General features: G+C 28.2%; 1 protein-coding gene across 1 annotated transcript; it reads right to left on the bottom strand.

Annotated features, from left to right (window-relative positions):
- Window positions 1-1214: 1214 nt before the first annotated feature.
- Window positions 1215-20143, bottom strand: LOC100214531 (uncharacterized). The gene is made up of 3 exons (XM_065804766.1): window positions 19582-20143; window positions 16596-16685; window positions 1215-2323 (listed from the first exon to the last, which is right to left on the bottom strand). Exons 1-3 carry the CDS (start codon window positions 19865-19867, stop codon window positions 1404-1406), a joined length of 1296 nt encoding a protein of 431 aa, XP_065660838.1. The 5' UTR covers window positions 19868-20143; the 3' UTR covers window positions 1215-1403.
- Between the last annotated feature and the right edge of the window lie 235 nt (window positions 20144-20378).

The raw sequence follows: 20378 nt of genomic DNA, 5'->3' as shown, positions 1-20378 counted from the left end.
GAGCTTATGAAGCGGATTTGGTGGTAGTGATAAAAGTTGCAACTCATTCTCACTAACTAGGTAAGAAGGTCAAGATTTTTGATAGTAATACATGGTAAGTTTACCAAAATTCACAATGTTAAATTTATTTTTGATTGGAAACATTTTTTAATGGAAGTTTTTTTAATAGATAAAGAATCTTGTTTTTAACAGAATGTAAAAATAAAAAGTTCTTTTTTATTGAATGAACCAAAAAAAAAGGAGGAGAAAAACAACTTACACATAAAATAAAAAAAATTGATCTATTACATAATATTTGAATGAGAAAATAAACACATGGACAATTATTATTTTTTTAAATTATTGACCGCCGTGAGCGGAACATATTTTTTTTATTCTATAACTTCCTAATTTTTCAACATAACAAACATGAATGAGAAAATAAATGAGAATTTGAATGAGAAAATAAACACATGGACAATTATTTTTTTTTTAAATTATTGACCGCCGTGAGCGGAACATATTTTTTTTATTCTATAACTTCCTAATTTTTCAACATAACAGCACAAACACGTCTTTTAGACGTTTTTCTTCGCATCTAAAATGTTAACACTTTTAAATGTCTAAATTCAGATAAATATAAGACACCTATTAGTAGTCATCTTTTAGACGGCTTGAGGAAGCTATTTTTTGTCGCCTTAAAGATAAATAGAATTAGATGTCTTATAGTTATCTTAATTTAGACGTCTGAAGGTGTTAACATTTTAGATTCTAAAAACACGTGTTTGTGCTGGTTGGGAATACACAAACATAACCATCATAACATACACAAACATAACCATCTATTTCAAATAAATTTTTTTTTTATATTACTGCATTCTTAAAACATTTAAGACTATGTTATTTAAACACAAATCTTTAAGACTATGTTATTTAGACACAAACATATAAGACTATGTTATTTAAAATTTAGGACGTTTAAATTAGCAAACTGTTTTTTTTTTTTTTAATGACGCACCTCAAAAGGCTTTTTGGCAATATAAGGATACCATCAAACAAAAATACTGTTTACATGTTTTGATAGAAATTCTACTTTTAATCTTATCATCTAAAGACTTTTTTTTGGAGAAGTGACCGGCCTTAAAATAGTGCTCTTTTACACTTATCAAAATCGCAAATATTTTATGGTGACATTTACTCCCAGGAATCTTAAGAAACAGGAAAAACACCACGAGAAAATATTACACTCTGAAGTTTTGTCTAAAGCCTTGATACACACTAATATACACATGCGCTTAAATCATATCTATCAAAATTAAAAGTAAACAGATCAAAACTAAAAACAGAAGCCTTCCCCCCTCAAATATTTTTTTTTATTAATCAATAAAAGATTTTTATATTAAAATTCGATAAATATCAATTAACTACGTTGTCGCATTCAAGTCAACATTATCCGCGCTTTTTATATTTAATATTCGATTTCTCATTTCTCCGCGAAGCGCAGTGTCAATAGCAATGACGCATTCTCTTTTCCAGATTGCTTCTTCTTCTTCCGTGTTTTCAACTGGAAACATTTTAAAAACTGCATTTCTAACTGCTCGTAACTTTTTCTGATCTAATGGATATTTATAGCCGCTTAAAGCTCCGCCACGTCTACCATAACAATTTCGACCAGTTCTTTCACTTATTGAAAAAACAACGTACACCAAGTTTTTTGCAAAATTACCGCGATTTCTGCTCTTCTGAAACACTTGCTTCACAAGATCTGTAGATATTTGATCATTTAAAATAATCGGAGAAGAATCACACTGCATCGAATTTTGATCCGTGTTCATATCGTGAGAGAGAGGGATTTTTAAATTTTCTGAACATTTTTTAAAGTGATGTTTTTCAGAAAAAACAGCTGACGATGGAAACGATTGTTTTTGAAACTTTTCAGTACTATTCACAATATAAGGGACATTAAAGTGTTTGATAATGCTATCCAACTTATCTTCTACTCGCTTTATGTATTGAATTATTTCTGCACTCCCGCAATTACTATGAGGTTTCATTTTTATGGAAGCTACCTGCGACATGTCAATAACTAGATTTTTTTTAAGTTGATTACTCTGAAAATACTGATCTGGTTCCTCAAAATGTTTTGACCCACGCTCATGCGGATCCCACGAATCGCTACTCAAACGTCTTTTTCGAGAACCATTGTTATGAAAATGACTTCTGACGCTATCTCTAACCCGCTGCTCCTCTTTATCATTAGATGGTATTCTATCAGAGCTACTAGAATTAGATTCTTGTGGTGATTTATTTTCCTCTACTCTAAAAGTGATGTCAATGTTTTCTTCTAAAAGTAACGCAAAATGTATAAAAAAATTAGCGTTATATATTTAAATTTCAAAACAAAACGAAAATACAAAAAATTATAATAAATTTTGTACACTGCCGGTCAAAAGTTTCTACTTGAAAACAGTAGACATAGTCAATCTTGAAAACAACAACAGCAGTTTTCAAAATTGACTATGTTTTCAATATTTCTTTTCGTAAATTTTGAGAGTGTAGCTGATGATACAATTAGTATTGTGTTCTTTTGATGAAACAATTAGAATTGCGACATTTTGACTGACGGTGTTTGCGTGTATATTAAAAAAATAAAAATACAAAAAATACAACTGTCAGTTTTTTTTATAAGAAAGATAACTATTTTATATAACTAAATATAATACTGTTTACATTTATGATATAAATGTAAACAAAAAATTAATTATATAATAACATAATAATATTAATAAATATTAGAAAATAAATTTGTTTATTTTTAAGACTTACAAAACAAATAATATCATTTTCAAGTGCTTTAATAGAGCTTTCAAGTTTAAGCCGATTTTAATATGGTGTGGTGAAAAAACTTTTTTTAGAAATCATTTAATTTTCGTGAATTATATGAATTATATTTAAAAAAAACTAGGTAAAGCTACTTTTTAGAGCATGAACGAACAGTTAACTGTAAATGCTTCATTGATTTTAATAGTTTTTAATTATTAATTTTTGTAAGTATGTTAGTGGAGTGTTATCCAATATAAATTTAGGTTGTATTTTGTAAAAGATAAAGTTTGATTTAGTGAATTGCCGCAATGCCAAATTAAGCAAAGATTCATGATGAAAATCGAAAGCTTGTGTGCTTGCTCTGCCTGAAAAAATGTTTAAGATAGCTTACTGCTTTCTAGGGAATTCAAATATGACAACTGTACAAGACCAAGATCAGTGATTCTCGGGTACAATGACTCTGCAAATCGTGCAGAACTATTTGTGCAGGAAACAAGAGGGAAAAAAAGTTGCACTCCTCTTTTTGAATTAGAGACAGTGTTTCACGAAAAGCCCAGGAGGAGGAGGTGGGGTGGTAAGAGGGGGATAATCGGAACTAAAAAAATAGTAATTTTTTAAATTTTAAAATTGTTAAAAGCGCTCTCTATTTCTAAAACAAAAATTTTATTTTTATAAAACAGCAAAAGGGTCTGTCCTCCCCCCATCTTGCCACTAAAAGTGAAAAATGAGGTTATTATAGAACTAATGATAAAATGCTTTTTATAGATCCATGAAACATATTTACTGGCACAATAAAATTCAGTACAATATTATAATAAAGATATAAATAAGATAAAAAAATAAATAAGATAAAAAATAATAAAAAAAAATAATAAAAAAAATAAATAAGATAAAAAAATAAATTTCTTAAACATTGTCAAGCCAATAAAGTTTAGTTTGAATAGATTACACAACATCAATTTCTGTGATAACTCATGCCTTTAACCCAACCATCTCTCCTATCTTCTGTGAAAATATTTTCACACGATTGGGTGACTTTTTTTACACATTTTTCGACAGGTTGAGTGTGGCAACACCAGACTCCGAAAAGATGTACAAAGCAGATCGTTTAATAGTTAGAACGACTACATGCTGATTATCTAGTGACTGGTATTGAAGCAACTTAAGCTGGAAAGAACATGTTTTGGTCCTTCTACCCAATTATGCTTAACTTTGATGTTAAACCAGACAGGAAAATAACTTTGATGCTTAACTTTAATGTTAAACCAGATACTCCTATAATATAATCTACAAGTTTATCTATAGCAGGATACTGTCTGTCTGATCCATCTACAGTTAGAAATATTTTAGTCAGATCCTTTTGTTTTTAAAGTTGTTGTCCAGCTGGTCTTAAACCAAAATCATACTTAATACTGGCAATATTAGAGAAATCTTCGTTTTGAAAACAAACAAACTCATTTTCATTAAAATTGAACAATTCAAAAATTTCATGCTTGCTATCTTGTTTATCTTGAGCATTAGTTTTGTTTTGAGTCATGTGTTTTTTTTCTCTCGCTAGTTTTCTTTTACTCTTTTTTGTTTGCAACTTTCTACCTTTTCTAACCTTTTTGAAATCTTAAAATTATTATATATATATATATATATATATATATATATATATATATATATATATATATATATATATATATACACATATTTATATATTATATATATACAAATATATAGTATATATACAAATATATAATATATATAATATATATATATATATACATATATATAACATATATATATAGATCTATAGTTTGTTGTCTTTGGGAAGAGCGGAAGGAAAAAAGTGATTCTTACGCCAACACATACGTCACTTTTAATTACTTTTGACTTTCGTCCAACATTTGCCTGTTGGACGAAAGTAAAAACCATTAATTTAATTACAAATAAATCGTTTTTTAAAAAAACCACAAAAATGCAAATTTAATTGACCAGAATGTTTTTAAAAACATTCTGAATGTTTTTAACAATATAAACAATGTTTTTATTTTTATTTTTTTTAATAAAATGTTTTTATTTTTATTTTTTTTACTGTAAATCATGCGCGGAGTGTTGCTACATCGACTATCTTATAGCCTGACTCGCAAGGGAGTGCTGCTACATCGACTGACAAATAGCCTGACTCGCAAGGGAGTGCTGCTACATCGACTGACAAATAGCCTGACTCGCAAGGGAGTGCTGCTACATCGACTGACAAATAGCCTGACTCGCAAGGGAGTGCTGCTACATCTACTATCTTTTAGCCTGACCCGCAAGAGAGTGCTGCTACATCAACTGAGGGTTTGGTTGGGGCAGGCAGTCTATCAATTAATAAAAAAAAAAAAAATTCTGGTCTTGAATTTTAATTTTTACTTTTTGTCAACAAAATATGGAAAAAACTTTCAGACAACATCTAAGGGTTGTATATACATATATATATATATATATATATATATATTATATATATATACATATATATATATATATATATATATATATATATATAGAGAGAGAGAGAGAGAGAGAGAGAGAGAGAGAGAGAGAAACATCTTCACTTCCAACAAGCAACCACAATTAGAGTTGGAAGTTACTGGAAGAGAATATATGAAATTTATAAAGCAAGATAACAATTGACAGACGGCTTAAAAGAGTGCAAGTTAGATGAATCAGGAAAACAAGAAGGGAGCAAATTCCAAAGAACTGATGTCCAATAAAAAAAACTAAACAAATAAAAATTTTTAGCGCGCTTAAGAACAGTAACAGTAAAAAATGAGACTTAATTGAATGAAATGTAACACGAGAAGGAATTTTAGTATATAGCAAAAGAGATGCTAGCTCTTTAGAACAGTGCCTATTATAGTATTTTGAGAAAAGAGAAAAAAAAGCAACATTAAGTCACAATGTGACAATGGTTGAAGGTTAGCTGCAACTGCAGGTCCAACTATGTTTACAATTTCTTTTCGCACCATATTTTAAAGAGAAAGAGCATCATTCGAAGATCTGCTCCAGATATGACAACAGTATTCCATACAAGGATGGATTTGAAATTTATAGAGATAAAGAATTAAATTGGGAGTAAACCTTAGTAGATGCTAACTTTGAAATGGATTTGATAAATGGTTTCCAAAAAAGATCGGAAGTAACAATTAATCCTAGAAGACGAAGGTAGATGACTCACCCAGTACATTACCCTTCATAAATATAGGAAGATCTAGATGTTGCAATAACAACTAGCTGAAAAAAATTGAGTTTTATCTGAGTGAAAGTTCACTGAGAGCCCCATGCTGTAGCAGAAGTAAGATCCTTTTCAAGCTTAAATGCCCCTCCAAGCAATCAGAGAGTGTTAACTTATTATCAAGGTAAGAATAAATGGTAGTATCATCAGCAAACAATGCCAACTTAGATGTGAGAATTTCAGAGAGATTACTAATGTAAATTAAAAAAATTATACGGCCAAAGATAAAACCTTGAGGAAGTACAAACAGGGACACCATCTATGCGCAACATGGCACTGTTAGTACTCTGATATTTTAAAGCTGCTGATGGAATCATCCTCTCTGAGAGCTACCACAGAGTTTGGGAAACCTGACTACCAGCCAGTGTCAGAGTTTTAAAGCTGTACCCTTATTAGGAGATAATAAAATGAGTTGCCTAGTCATAAAAACAGAGATACAAGCAAAACCCATGCAATGAGTCAAGAAGATCCATCATTTTACATCCTAAACTGGAAACAATATATTACAAATACATCTATGGCAACCTAATAGATAAAGAAGGAATGCGAGGCTGGTCAAAAGATAGAACCTGTTACCCCTTAAGTCTTTGCCAAGGAGGTTTTTTTAAGACAGTAGCTGGATGCAGTTGACATCTGCCCAATATGAGTTATTTTATCAAGACACCATCTCTAGTATTTACTAAATCAAGAGCCCCTAGACAAGGGGTTTTTAAATCAGAGTTTGCTTCTCTTAGTCTTTGTCTAAAAAAGTAAACTCTACAAGGCAGCAGGGTACAGGACAGGTAGTAATGGGTTACATGATACCAATAGTAGGGTGGTTGTGATGATCCTGAACCTGACCTGACACATTATATATGTTTTTTATGTGCTGTGGTTATCTTTTAAGATAAATTTAAGCCTAATTTAATTTTAAATTAGGCTTAAATTAATACAAACATATATATATATGCATACATACAAACATATATATATATATATATATATATATATATATATATATATATATATATATATATATATATATATATATATTATATAAATATATATTATATAAATATATATTATATATATATATTATATATATTTTTACAGGGCTGGCTAGAGAGAGAGGAAGGGCATTTGGGTACATTCTACCGAGGCACACAAACAATTGAAGCACATGCGACCCCCAATAAAAATTTTATTAAAATTTTTAATAATCATAAAAAGCACTACTCCTTGGAGAAGTTTATAACAGAATCTAAAAGACTCTTATTACAATAAGAATTTATTACAACAGACTTCAAATATTTATTATTCAAAATTTGATTCAAAATAAAAAAAAACAACAAAAAGCGTTGTTATTATCACTAAATGAATATATCTTATTAAACATTAATATAGAAAATGTGTATACATTAATATATATGTATGCTTATATCAATTTTATTTTAAATCAGTAGAAATATATTATAGTTACACATTCTTTAAAAGACATTTTTAGCATTTTGCATAATTTATATGTATTTTAAAACAGATTATGTATATATTTGTTTTTATATAAACACAGACAATACGTAAACGAGGCTCGGTGATAAGACGGTTTATATCTTCTTCTTACTCTGGTCTAAATTTATATATTTAGTATATATTTATTGCAAATCAATCAAACGGCTAACTTGAAAAAAAAAAAAAAAAAGAAATTTTTATTGTGACAAGGAAGCAGACTGAATACATTTTTTTTTGAAATCGATAATGGATAACTTGTTTCCAGCTGAATCATTTTAAATACTCCTGCCTGTGAGGGTACTAATGAGTCTAGTTTTACTGCAAATTACTAGATGGGTCATTCCATATGAAATCATCCAGACCATGACACCCTTATGTCTCAGAATTTGTTCATTTTTACCTCTCTTGCAGTCAATATTAAAAAATTATATCTGCAAAAATTTTGCTGACTCAGCATTTTAGTAATTATATGAAGCTACTACAAAGCAACTTTGACATATAGTATCTTCATAATGGTTTGGGGAAATTTCCCAAAATTTGGTACCCCAATACATTTTTAATTGAGGAATCCCAAGTATAAATGTATTTAGCCCAAAATCCTGAGTAAAAAGTTTAATTGTATATCATTATTTCATTTTAGGTCTATTGAAAAAAATTAGATTCATCAATTGTCTCTCTAATACTTGATCAAAATTTGCATTTAAAAATTGTGTCTTTTTAGAAAAACTTTAATTTTGTAACAAAAGCAATTGAAATGTTTTTAAAACATCTATTTGAATAAAATATCAAATAGTGTTATTTATTGACTAGTTTAGGACATTTATAATCATGGGCCAAGGGTCTCTGACCAACTTGGCCCCTCCCCCCCCATTCTCTTTGTTTTTTTTTTTTTTTTTTTTTTTTTAAATACATAAAATGAATTAATAATAAATAATTATTAAAATTCAATTTTAAAACTTGATTTTTTTTAAGTTTAAGTTTGAGAAACAATTTATTTTCATGATCTCAATTCAAATGGGTGAATGCTTACCTCTTATTATATCAAAAATAAGCAAAAGTTTTGTTTTGTTCTTTTTAAAGGTTGTACTTGTTTTATTTTCTTATAAGGAATTATTGTGAAGTTTATTGTTTTTACATATTTTTTTTTGCAGGTAATATTATAAATAATAAACATATTTAATATGGAGAAACGTGTCATGGGAAAAAGTCTTAACATACATTGTTACAAAACTGGATTTCCTAGAAAACAAGGTTTTGTTCAATTCAAAGATCTTCCTTGTGAAAAACAAGAAGAAATAATATGGCGAGCAAATTTAATGGAAAAATATTGTTTAATAAGAATTATATGTTGTTATCATGAGGAATTCAATGGAAAATATTTTGAAAAAAGAGAGAAAAATTACAAGGTGTTGCAATCCTTTTGGAACACACAAGGAAAGTAAAAAAATTGCTATAGAAGGTAATCTAACATTAATTATAACAGAATTGATATGGAAATTAAAAGAAAAACAATTTATTATTTATAAAAAGTTTTATATTTTTAGTTATTCTAAAAACTTAAAACTAAATTTGTTTCTTAGGTAATATAAGGATTTCCCTAGAGTTGGCAAAATTTTTGCAAGAAAATAATGTTTATGTAACCCCAGGTTGGAAATTCTGCAGTAAATGTTACAAAGAAGCAGTAGAAACTGATGAAGATTTAAATTCACAAGGAGAATAGGAATCAAACAATGAGAAAAAAATTAAGTTAGATACTACTATAGAATTGCTTGGAATTTCACCAGTCAAACTAAAAAGTATTTCAAAACACAGCATATTGCCTGACGCAAAAGTTTAAGAACACTATTGACAGAGTTGGAAAAATGTTCTCATTAGCATATAATATTAAAGAAACTTCTTTAACAAGAGAAATAAAAAGCCCCATTTCAAACAACAACATTAATGATGACCATGATCTAGACATTTTAATTTATGAAATAGAAACAAAAATTTCAGAGACTGACTCATATCGCCACAAGTTGCAAATGTTAACACTCACAACAAAATCATGGATACGTACAAAGATATCAAAATACTTTGAAGTGTCTGAGTATCTTGTTCAAACTGCAAGAAAAGTTAAAAATGAGCATGGAACTCTACCATTGCCCAAAAAAAACAACTGGAAACCCACTTTCACCAGAAACAGTAAATTTAGTGATTAGCTTTTATCTAAGTGATGAACTTTCAAGAATGATGCCAGAAAAAAAGATTTTGTAAATGTTAAGAAAAACCAACATGTTCAAAAAAAAATTATTGCTACTCAATCTTAATGAATTTTGAAAATTTAAAAAAGACTACCCTAACATCGAAGTCAAGTTGTCAAAGTTTTGTACTCTTAAACCTAAATGGTGCATTAAAACTAATGCGTCAGATACTCATAATGTATGTGTATGCGTACATCATCAAAATAAAATATTTCTCTGCTGTTAGGTAGAATAAAAGTTATAAAGATTTCATGGCATTGTTTGTTTTCTTGAAAATGCAAAATGTATGTTGCATTGATGTAACTAATGCCCTGGGGTATTGAAGCATTAAAAAGTTTTTCAGGAGTTTATGGACCATGAGCTCGAAGAAGTTGTAGCATTCAAGCTATGGCAGTGTACCGATCGTACAATACTATTACAATCATTGCCACTGATGAATTTAATGATTTATTACGTGATAGCATTGACAACCTTACCACTCATTCATATATTGCAAAAACACAAAGTAGATACTTGAAAAACTGTAAAGAAAATCTTAACCAAAACGAATGCTTAATTTTAAACGAACGAAACTTAATTTTACTAATGCTTAATTTTAGGAGATTTTGCTGAAATAAATTGGTCACACACAAGCAGTGAACACCTGAGGGAAGAAATGAAGTACATTAGAATAAAGGAGAATTATTTTTCAAACAAAGCATATTTTGACAGTTGTCAAGACAAAAATAAAGATTAATAGAGGAATATTTAAAAATAAATAAGACGGACAATGCACCTAAACAGTACTAACAACAATAATAAACAATAAATTGTTTTATAAAAACTAATATGAATGGAGATATACAAAAAATATAACCAAACAAAAACTAATGAAACACTAAATTGATAACAAAAAAAAAAAGTATGCATGCAACAATGTAAGGCCTCAGAATGGAAAAAAACCAACATTAATGCTGATGTGTAAAACATACTTTGTGTAGTGATAAAGTAATAAACATCTCCTCAGAGTCACACCTATTATTACTGGCGTTTCGATGAAGATCAGCACTTATAACTAGTTTATCCCGTTAGACAAACGCCATATCATCACCACTTATGCTTTACCCCGCAACTTCAGGAGATCAAAGGTATCACAAAAACAAAAGTCTTCAGCGAAATACTTTTCTGATGGTTGTGTAGCACAATTTAAAAATTTTAAAAACTTTATCAATCTTTGTCATCACACACAAAAAATATCTATTCAGCATTTAAATCAAAGATTTTGATTTAAATGCTAAATAGATTTTTTTTGCTACCAGTCATGGTAAATCCCCGTGATAGTATTGATGAGACTGTTAAAAAATTAGTATGTCAAGAAGAGATTTCATTAAACTTTAAAAAAAATGGATTATATTGCATGTTTTTATGACAGATTTTGTTGGGTAGGGATTGCTGAAGATGTAAGTAAGCTTGATATAAAAGTCAGATTCATGCATCCACATGGACCAGGTAAAAAGTTCTATTTGGCTAATTAGAAATGACAAGTGTTGGGCCTTCAATTCTGAAGTTATATAGCTAATTTCTACACCCACAACAATATCAGGTCGCATGTACAACATATCTGATATAGATTTAGATAATATAAGCAGTTAGTTACAAAAAAAAAAAGTTAAATAGATTTAAAATATTTTTGTTGTAATTTTATTTACCTATTTTGCATTTAGAATTTGTCTTTCTTTTTTCAAATCCTTGGATGGAAGGCTAAGAAGGAGGAGGGTTTAAATAAATCCCACTGTCCACCTTATTATGTCAATGACTATATTAGTCTTAAACTACTAAATATTACCATAAAGATATTGATTGTTAAAATGTTTTAAAAAACATTTTTATATCTTTGGTGTTAAAATTTATGATTTTTAATCTCAGTTTTGAGCGCTTACTTTGAAATAAGAGGAAAGTATTTATCGATTTGAAATAATGAAAATAAATTGTTTCTCAAACTTAAACTAAAAAAAATTAAGTTTTAAAATTCAATTTTAATAATTATTTATAATTAATTCATTTTGTGTATAAAAAAAAAAAATCAGTGATCTAGATGTTCTAAGGCGATCAAATACTTTTGGACAAACAGAATGTCTTTCTTCTATCAAGTTCCTCAATAGAATCTACCAGAAAGATCTTCAGTCAATATTTCCTTTGATCTGCATTTTGCTTCACATTTTTAGTACAACCCCGATTTCAGTGGCTGAAGGAGAGCACTCTTTCAGTAAGCTTGCTCTCATCAAATCCAAATTGCAATCAATGACTGAAGAACACCTTACTAACTTTATGGTGATTTTAATTGACAACGACCTTGCCGAGACTTTATCGTACAAAAATGTCATCTCTAGTTTCGCAAAGAAGAAAGCTCGCAAAGTAAAATTAGTGTGATCTGACTAGTCTTCATAATTAACATTTTGTTGATGAACATATATACAATTCCATTTATTTTAAATTGTATTTGTATTTTTATTTTATCATATATAAACAAGTTCAAATATAGAGTGTTTATGTGCAGCATTAGTTAATACAAAAATAACTGTTTTTATTAAATTATAATGTGACATACAGAAATACAGACAATAAACAGTGAAATTCATACTTAATTCAATATACCCATGAATCCAAAGTTTGATTACAGTACTACAAAAAGTAAATGTATATATATATATATATATATATATATATATATATATATATATATATATATATATATACATATATATATATATATATATATATATATATATATATATACATATATATATATATATATATATATATATATATATATATATATATATATATATATATATATATATATATATATATATATATATATATATATATATATATAAAATTAGAAAGAAATCACTTGACAAAAATTTTTCATTTAACACTGTGTTTCATCAATAGACTTTTTCTTGATGAAACGCAGTGTGAAATGAAAAATTTTTGGTAAAGTTATTTTCTACTAATTTATTATTGCTCTGTTCATTTAAGAATATTGAGCACTCTATTTTGTAGAATACGTTTTAAAATTTTATATATATATATACACTCACACACACACATATACATATATATATATATATATATATATATATATATATATATATATATATATATATATATATATATATATATATATATATATATATATATATATATATATATATATATATATATATATATATATATATATATATATATATATATATATATATATAGAACCCTTAGATGTTGTCCGAAAGTTTTTTCCATAATTTGTTGACAAAAAGTAAAATTTAAAATGCAAGACCGGAATTTTTTTTTTTTAATAATGATAGACTGCCTGCCCCAACCAAACCCTCAGTCGATGTAGCAGCACTCCCTTGCGGGTCAGGCTATTTGTCAGTCGATGTAGCAGCACTCCCTTGCGAGTCAGGCTATTTGTCAGTCAATGTAGCAGCACTCCCTTGCGAGTCAGGCTATTTGTCAGTCGATGTAGCAGCACTCCCTTGCGAGTCAGGCTATAAGATAGTCGATGTAGCAACACTCCGCGCATGATTTACAGTAAAAAAAATAAAAATAAAAACATTTTATTAAAAAAAATAAAAATAAAAACATTTTATTAAAAAAAAATAAAAATAAAAACATTGTTTATATTGTTAAAAACATTCAAAATGTTTTAAAAACATTCAGAATGTTTTTAAAAACATTCTGGTCAATTAAATTTGCGTTTTTGTGGTTTTTTTATATAACAATTAATTTGTAATTAAATTAATGGTTTTGACTTTCGTCCAAAACGAAAATGTTGGACGAAAGTCAAAAGTAATTAAAAGTGACGTATGTGTTGGCGTAAGAATCACTTTTTTCCTTCCGCTCTTCCCAAAGCCAACAAACTATAGATCTATATAAATATATATATATATATATATATATATATATATATATATATATATATATATATATATATTATATATATATATATATATATATATATATATATATATATATATATATATATATATATATATATATATATATATACATATATGAGAGAGAGAAATCAAAACAAACAAGCAAACAAAAACATCTTTAGTTGCCCATTTATTTAAACCTTTAAACCAAATTAGCAAAATGAAAAAAGTTTAATGTTCCTTTTACCATAACATTATTTATAAAAATAAACCTCAAATGACAAGATGAAAAATGTCAAAGTGTCATGATAAACGCCTATGTAAAATACCTAGATGATAAAACGCCCATGTAAAACGCCTAGATGATAAAGTAAAAAATACAGAAAAAAAAAAGATAAATTATAAATTACGAATTGTCAGATAAAGGTGGTTTGGGTCTGGGAGACTTAAAATCCGAAAGCTCCAACAATGCACTACACAAACACACTAACACAATACTAATATTAGGACGACACTACGACACTAACACAATACTACTGCATAACAATAATAATAACTACATAACACTAATAACAATACATAACAATAATAATAACTACACTAACAACACTAACACAATACTACTGCATTAATGATTTTTTAAATTCAAACTTTCATATATTATTTACAGTAGCAATTAAAGCATTTAAAAGTTTCAATTTAGTTGTCAAGGTTTACTTTACATTCATCCTCAGCTGGATTTTTCTGAAAAAAAAAAATGAAAATTTCAAAAGATGTTATTTAATCCTCTACTACATCAAGGATATCATCAGCCACAATGGATACCCTTTTGGAGCCCTAGTGAAAAAACTGTCACAAATTTTCATAAAGATTTTAACATTGCTTAAAGTAAAAATGATATAATAATCATCAAGGTATAAAAGAAACAATAATCAGAGTACAAAGAAAGATTGTTGTGCCGTATAACTGATGTTAAGAGTAAGCATCTTTAAACAATTGCTAGCATAATTTGAATTATTAGAGATTAGGCAGCAGAAATTCATAGCTTATGGTTTATAAAGAACATTTTCACCACTATAATCCTTAAATATTATTAAGTTTAAAAACAAAGATTTTTTATATTACATTTAAAAATAGTATTGTAGAGTTTTTATACTTAAAGAGTATATTAAGCTATTAATTATTAAATTTTTTGTGGAACAAATAAAATAACATGTATTCAGATGCTATTTGAAGGCAATGTAATATAAAAAATAGAGTTTAAATAGTTATTTTCTAACTTAATTTTGAAAGTAAATGTATTTAAGAGTCAATAAAAATATTGTTAACAGAAACATTTTTTTCTTTTGTTTTACCAACTGGTAGTCTTTTGATCAGTTTTGCACTTATTTTAGCATTTTGGCAATATTGATTATTTAAAGCTATTTAAAGTGTGGTTTTAATAGGCTCACACAAAACTCTATTATAACAACATTTCCTAAGGTATAAACCTTTGGAAAAGTTTCGTCAAACAGTGATTGTCGCTATATTTTTTCCCACCTCATTAAACTTGCTGGTTATTGCAGAACATATTGCAAATCTATTTTCTTTTACTCTTTTTAATAGCATTCTCTCATTCCTGGGTGTCATTTTATTTTTTTGACCGCATTTGCCTTTTCTCCGAAAACATAATAGGAGGCCATTTTTTAATTTGTCTTGGATAAGTTTAAAGTGTGGTTTTAATGGGCTCACACAAAACTCTATTATATCAACATTTCCTAAGGTATAAACCTTTGGAAAAGTTTCGTCAAACAGTGATTGTCGCTATATTTTTTCCCACCTCATTAAACTTGCTGGTTATTGCAGAACATACTGCAAATCTATTTTCTTTTACTCTTTTTAATAGCATTCTCTCATTCCTGGGTGTCATTTTCTTTTTTCGACCGCATTTGCCTTTTCACCGAAAACATAATAAAAATTGTTGATATTACATCGTAGAACATTCATATAATCATTACTTTAAAAATAGTGAAGGAATACTACAGTAGTCTGTAATGCGTTGAGGTATAATATGCAAAAAACTAACTTAAATAAAAACTGCCATAAATTCATAACCAGTTAACTAATCAAATTGAAGTTTATCCATAGTTTAATATGGCAACATGCTTCATTTGCACCAATGTTTATCAATCATTTCTTATATTAAAAAAAAAAAAAATCATGATAATTATACAGAGAGTTATTTTAATATAGTTTAGTTTATGTCTATTTATTTCTGGTTTCTTTCATTTAATGAATATGGCATTCAAGAAGCTCAAGCCTTTTAAAGGCAAAATACTTACATTATTATAATTATAACAACCAGCGTTGTTGATTTTTTAAACATATTTATATTACTAGTAATTTTGAATTTCCAAACAAACAGTGGAATAAAGTTTGTTTAAACACCACAGGCATTGAAATACCTCCACCAACTTGTCTTATAATCACTATTGAAACAATCCAATTGTTCCTCAACTGAAAAATATAATCTCGAAATCAGTGGATGATATAATTTTTATTAATTTTATCAATTATCACTTACCTCCTCTAGAAAATAAATTGCAAGGTAAATTAGTTTTTTCTTTTGCAGTATCGATTAGCTGATGTTCTATTAACAATAATTGCTTAAGATTTTTTCTTAATGCATACAATCTATTTTTAGGGTTAGCAACTATACATTTTCTTTAATGGTCAGCAAAATAAATCACATAAATCATAAGTTTTGAATTTTAGTAAGCTTGTTGTAAACATTAATAAATAAAATTAAAAACTTATCTAATAAAACATTTTTGAAAATGAAAAAACTAAAAACTTTAATAAATAGTAATTTAAAGTTTTAGTAACTTTATCGATTCTTACCAAAATCTTCACTTTTTCCAGATTGACATTTTTCATGGTCATTGTGATATATCGATTTTCTGTGTTCAACTATATTATGGTGATTAATATCTAAAAAAAATACACACACACATATATACATATATATATGTGTGTGTGTATTTTATATATATATATATATATATATATATATATATATATATATATATATATATATATATATATATATATATATATATATATATATATATATATATACATATATATATATACATACATATATACACACACACATATATACATATATATGTGTGTGTGTATTTTACATATATATATATATATATATATATATATATATATATATATATATATATATATATATATATATATATATATATATATATATATATATATATATATATATATATATATATTGTTTCTGATACTATTTAGTGCTCAGTTTCTCCACATTCACCCCCAGATGCGCCCAACCATGGTTTGATCTCTCTAAAACTAACAGCTCATTCTTCTTCATCATCAGAATTCCACTACCATCACACCTCTTACAACTACCTTAAAGCTGATTGAGCTCTTTCGGTGATTGTCTCTGTGATGGCTCTTGAGTTGAAATCTTTTATCTTACTGTGCTATGTAACATCTTGGATTCAGGCTGGCATAGAATCTAACCATTACTTCCATATTTATTGCCAAAACAAGTCTTTAGAAAACAGCGTCTATAGTAAGGGCAAATCTATTATTCCATCTCTCTTACATAGTTTAGACTTTGTTACCTCACCTAAAGACAAAGCTAAATTGTTTGCTAAGAACTTTTCATCAATCTCATCTCTTGATTCCACTAATCACATCCTACCTTATATTGCCGACAGGTTGATCCCTTGCTTGACATTTGTGTCAATCTAGCTTCTGTATCTAAAGTGATTTCCTACTTAGACTCTTCTGCAGTTTATGGTCTGAACAACATACCTGTTATAGTATTGCAGAAGCATTCTCCGGAGCTCTCATATATACTTTCAAAACTATTTATTAAGTGCTTATCAGAGTCTTGCTTTCCAGCCTGGTAAAAAGCGGCACCTATTATCCCTATTTTCAAAAATTTAGGAGAGCGATCTGACTCATCTAACTACTGCCACATTCGTCTTTTTATTATCGTAAGCAAGGTTTATAAGTCTTTAACTAAAAAACAATTAATCTCACATCTTGAATCTAATAACTTTCCGATCATCAATATGGATTTCAATCTTCCCGTCCCACCGCTGATTTGTTAATGCCAATAACTGACAGGTTTTAGCGTGCATTAGATAGATGTGAAGAGATTAAAGGTATCACTCGTGACATTTTTAAAGCCTCTGATAAAGTTTGGCATGCTGATCTTCTTCATAAGCTCTCCACTTACGATGTATCAGGTAACATCTTTAAGATTATTGCATCTTTTTTTACCAGTTGTAGTATAAAAGTTGTCCTTGATGGACAGCACTCTTCTTCATATTCTATAACCTCAGGAGTTCCTCAAGGTTCTATCCTTGGACCTATCTTATAATTTACATTAACAATCTCCAAGAAATTCTTATATCCAAGATGGCATTGTTTGCTTATGATACTATTATTTATTCTTGTCTTGATAAAAAGCCAACACTCTCTGATTACTTGGAGAGGACATTTGAGCTCCTGCTCCAGCATAGGGTTCTCAGTGGCTAGTGAACATTAACTCAGATAAAACTCAATTTTTTTTCAACTAACCGTTATTGCAACAATCTAGATCTTCTTATATTTATGAAAGGTAATGTACTAAATGAGTCATCTACCTTTTATCTCCTAGGATTAACTCTCACTTCCAATTGTTCTTAAAAAAGGATTTTTGCAACCGATTTCTTAAATCCATTGCAAAAATAGCATCAGCTAAGTTTGCATCTATTTATCGTGCTTGCCACTTTTTTATAAATCTGAAAACCGTCCTTGTACGGAATATAAATCTGTTAACTGTCCTTGTATGGAATACTGTCATATCTGGAGCGGATCTTTGAATGATGCCCTTTCTCTTTTAGATAAGGTGTAAAAATGCATTGCAAATATAGTTGGACCTGCTCTTGCAGCCAACCTTCAACCATTGTCACATCGTCATAATGTTGCTTCTCTTTCTCTTTTCTATTAATATTACAGGTGCTACTCTAAAGAGCTAGCGTCTATTGTGCATTCTACTTAAAATTATTCTCGTGTTACTCGTCATTCAATTTTATCTCATCCTTTTACTGTGACTATTCCTAAGTGCTCCAAAAAATTCTTATTCGTCTAGTTTTTTCCCTCCAACATCAGTTATTTGAAATTCACTACTTTCTTCTTGCTTTCCTGATTCATATAATTTGCAATCTTTTAAGACCTCTGTTAATCATTATCTTGCTTTATAAACTTTATCTTTTCTCATCCAGTAACTGCCAACTGTAATAGTGGTTGCTTGCAGCCTTGTTGAAAGTGAAGACGTTTAAACAGTGTCTTTTCAATTCCAGTAGAGTTGCAAGAGTCTAGCTGTGAAAAAATTAGTGTACAACTTATGGTGTAGGGATGCATAAATTTTGATTTTACATTTGCCAAAATTTGCCTAAAAAAGTGTTTCAAGCGCATCAAAGTCACAACTTTCTTCAGCATTCATATAAAAATTTTTTTGCCTAAAATACTTATACCTTTATACCTTTTACATAACTTTCTTAAATGACATCAAAAAATTAAAAAAATTGTCTCATTTTTTTAGTTAGTAAAAACTCTTCCAATGATAGCTTTGAATTTAATACCACACAAGTTTGATTTTTTTTAATCAAATACCTATATGGTGAGCAAATCTTTATGTGATCTGTGCATTAAAATTTACATTTTACATGGTAAATGATAAAAAAGCATCAGTTTTTAAAATAAAAAACATTGTTGTTTACATATGACAAAGTAGTTTATGCAAGCATCAATTGAGATTTGAAAATTGATTTTGATTTTTACTTACCCTCAACTTTAATAAAAGATTGATTACAATTTAAACATGAAACACCAATAAATTTTTCTTGAATTTTCTTTGAGTCTAAGTTTCCCTCGTGTTCATTAATGATATGCTGTTCAAGTTCAGAAAAAATTACAAAGTGCTCACGACAAACGTTACATCGATAAGTTACTGATTCAAAATCGCCTTCGTCTTCAACGTTAATGGCGTTTCGTGGTGGCATCGGTGATGGTTCATGATTACTTAAGGCAGTATCTGGTCGTAAACAAGATAAGCTATCTCCAACACTCATATTTTTTTCAGAAATTTGTTAAACTCAAATCACTTTTGCATGAATATAAAACATTATAACATTTATAACACAAGTTTGTAAAAAAAATTCTATTGAACGACAAAGAACGATCGTGCAGTTCGAAATCTTCGCAAACGATCGATTTGTTATGTTTTTTGCCACACTAAACGAGTCAAAACAGTTCATTATTTTCGTCCGGAAGATGTTAAAATGTCCTCAAAATAAACGATTTCACAAACTTTAAAAAACGACGCATTAGAAAAGACTGAAGTAATCATTATATTTCACGTGTTTTGGTTTAATATGTTTTGGAATTAAATTACTTAAATAAATTAATAAAATTTAAAAAACAATTAGATTTTAATTTTAATAACAAACGCTTTCTACTTAAATTAGTAGCAACGTCATAAGCATTAAATGCAGTGACGTTTCAATTTAAAATTTTTGCTTAGGTTTTTTTGCGGTTGTTGCAAAGTGAGCCGTGATTTGCTGTTCTATTTTAACAAAAATT

The sequence above is a fragment of the Hydra vulgaris genome, chromosome 09, assembly GCF_038396675.1.
Source record: "Hydra vulgaris chromosome 09, alternate assembly HydraT2T_AEP".
Lineage (NCBI taxonomy): Eukaryota > Metazoa > Cnidaria > Hydrozoa > Anthoathecata > Hydridae > Hydra > Hydra vulgaris.
The sequence above is the reverse complement of the archived record's forward strand: the minus strand, read 5'-3'. Positions and strand labels throughout refer to the sequence as shown.

Bases quoted from the DNA above. Each gene is read 5' to 3' on its own strand.
- LOC100214531 (XM_065804766.1), bottom strand. From the start codon at position 19,867: ATGAGTGTTGGAGATAGCTTATCTTGTTTACGACCAGATACTGCCTTA. The intron at 16,686-19,581 runs GTAAGTAAAAAT...TATTTTTTTTAG, and splicing joins ATCTTTTATTAAAGTTGAGG to ATATTAATCACCATAATATA. The intron at 2,324-16,595 runs GTAAGAATCGAT...CGTTACTTTTAG, and splicing joins TGGAAAAAGTGAAGATTTTG to AAGAAAACATTGACATCACT.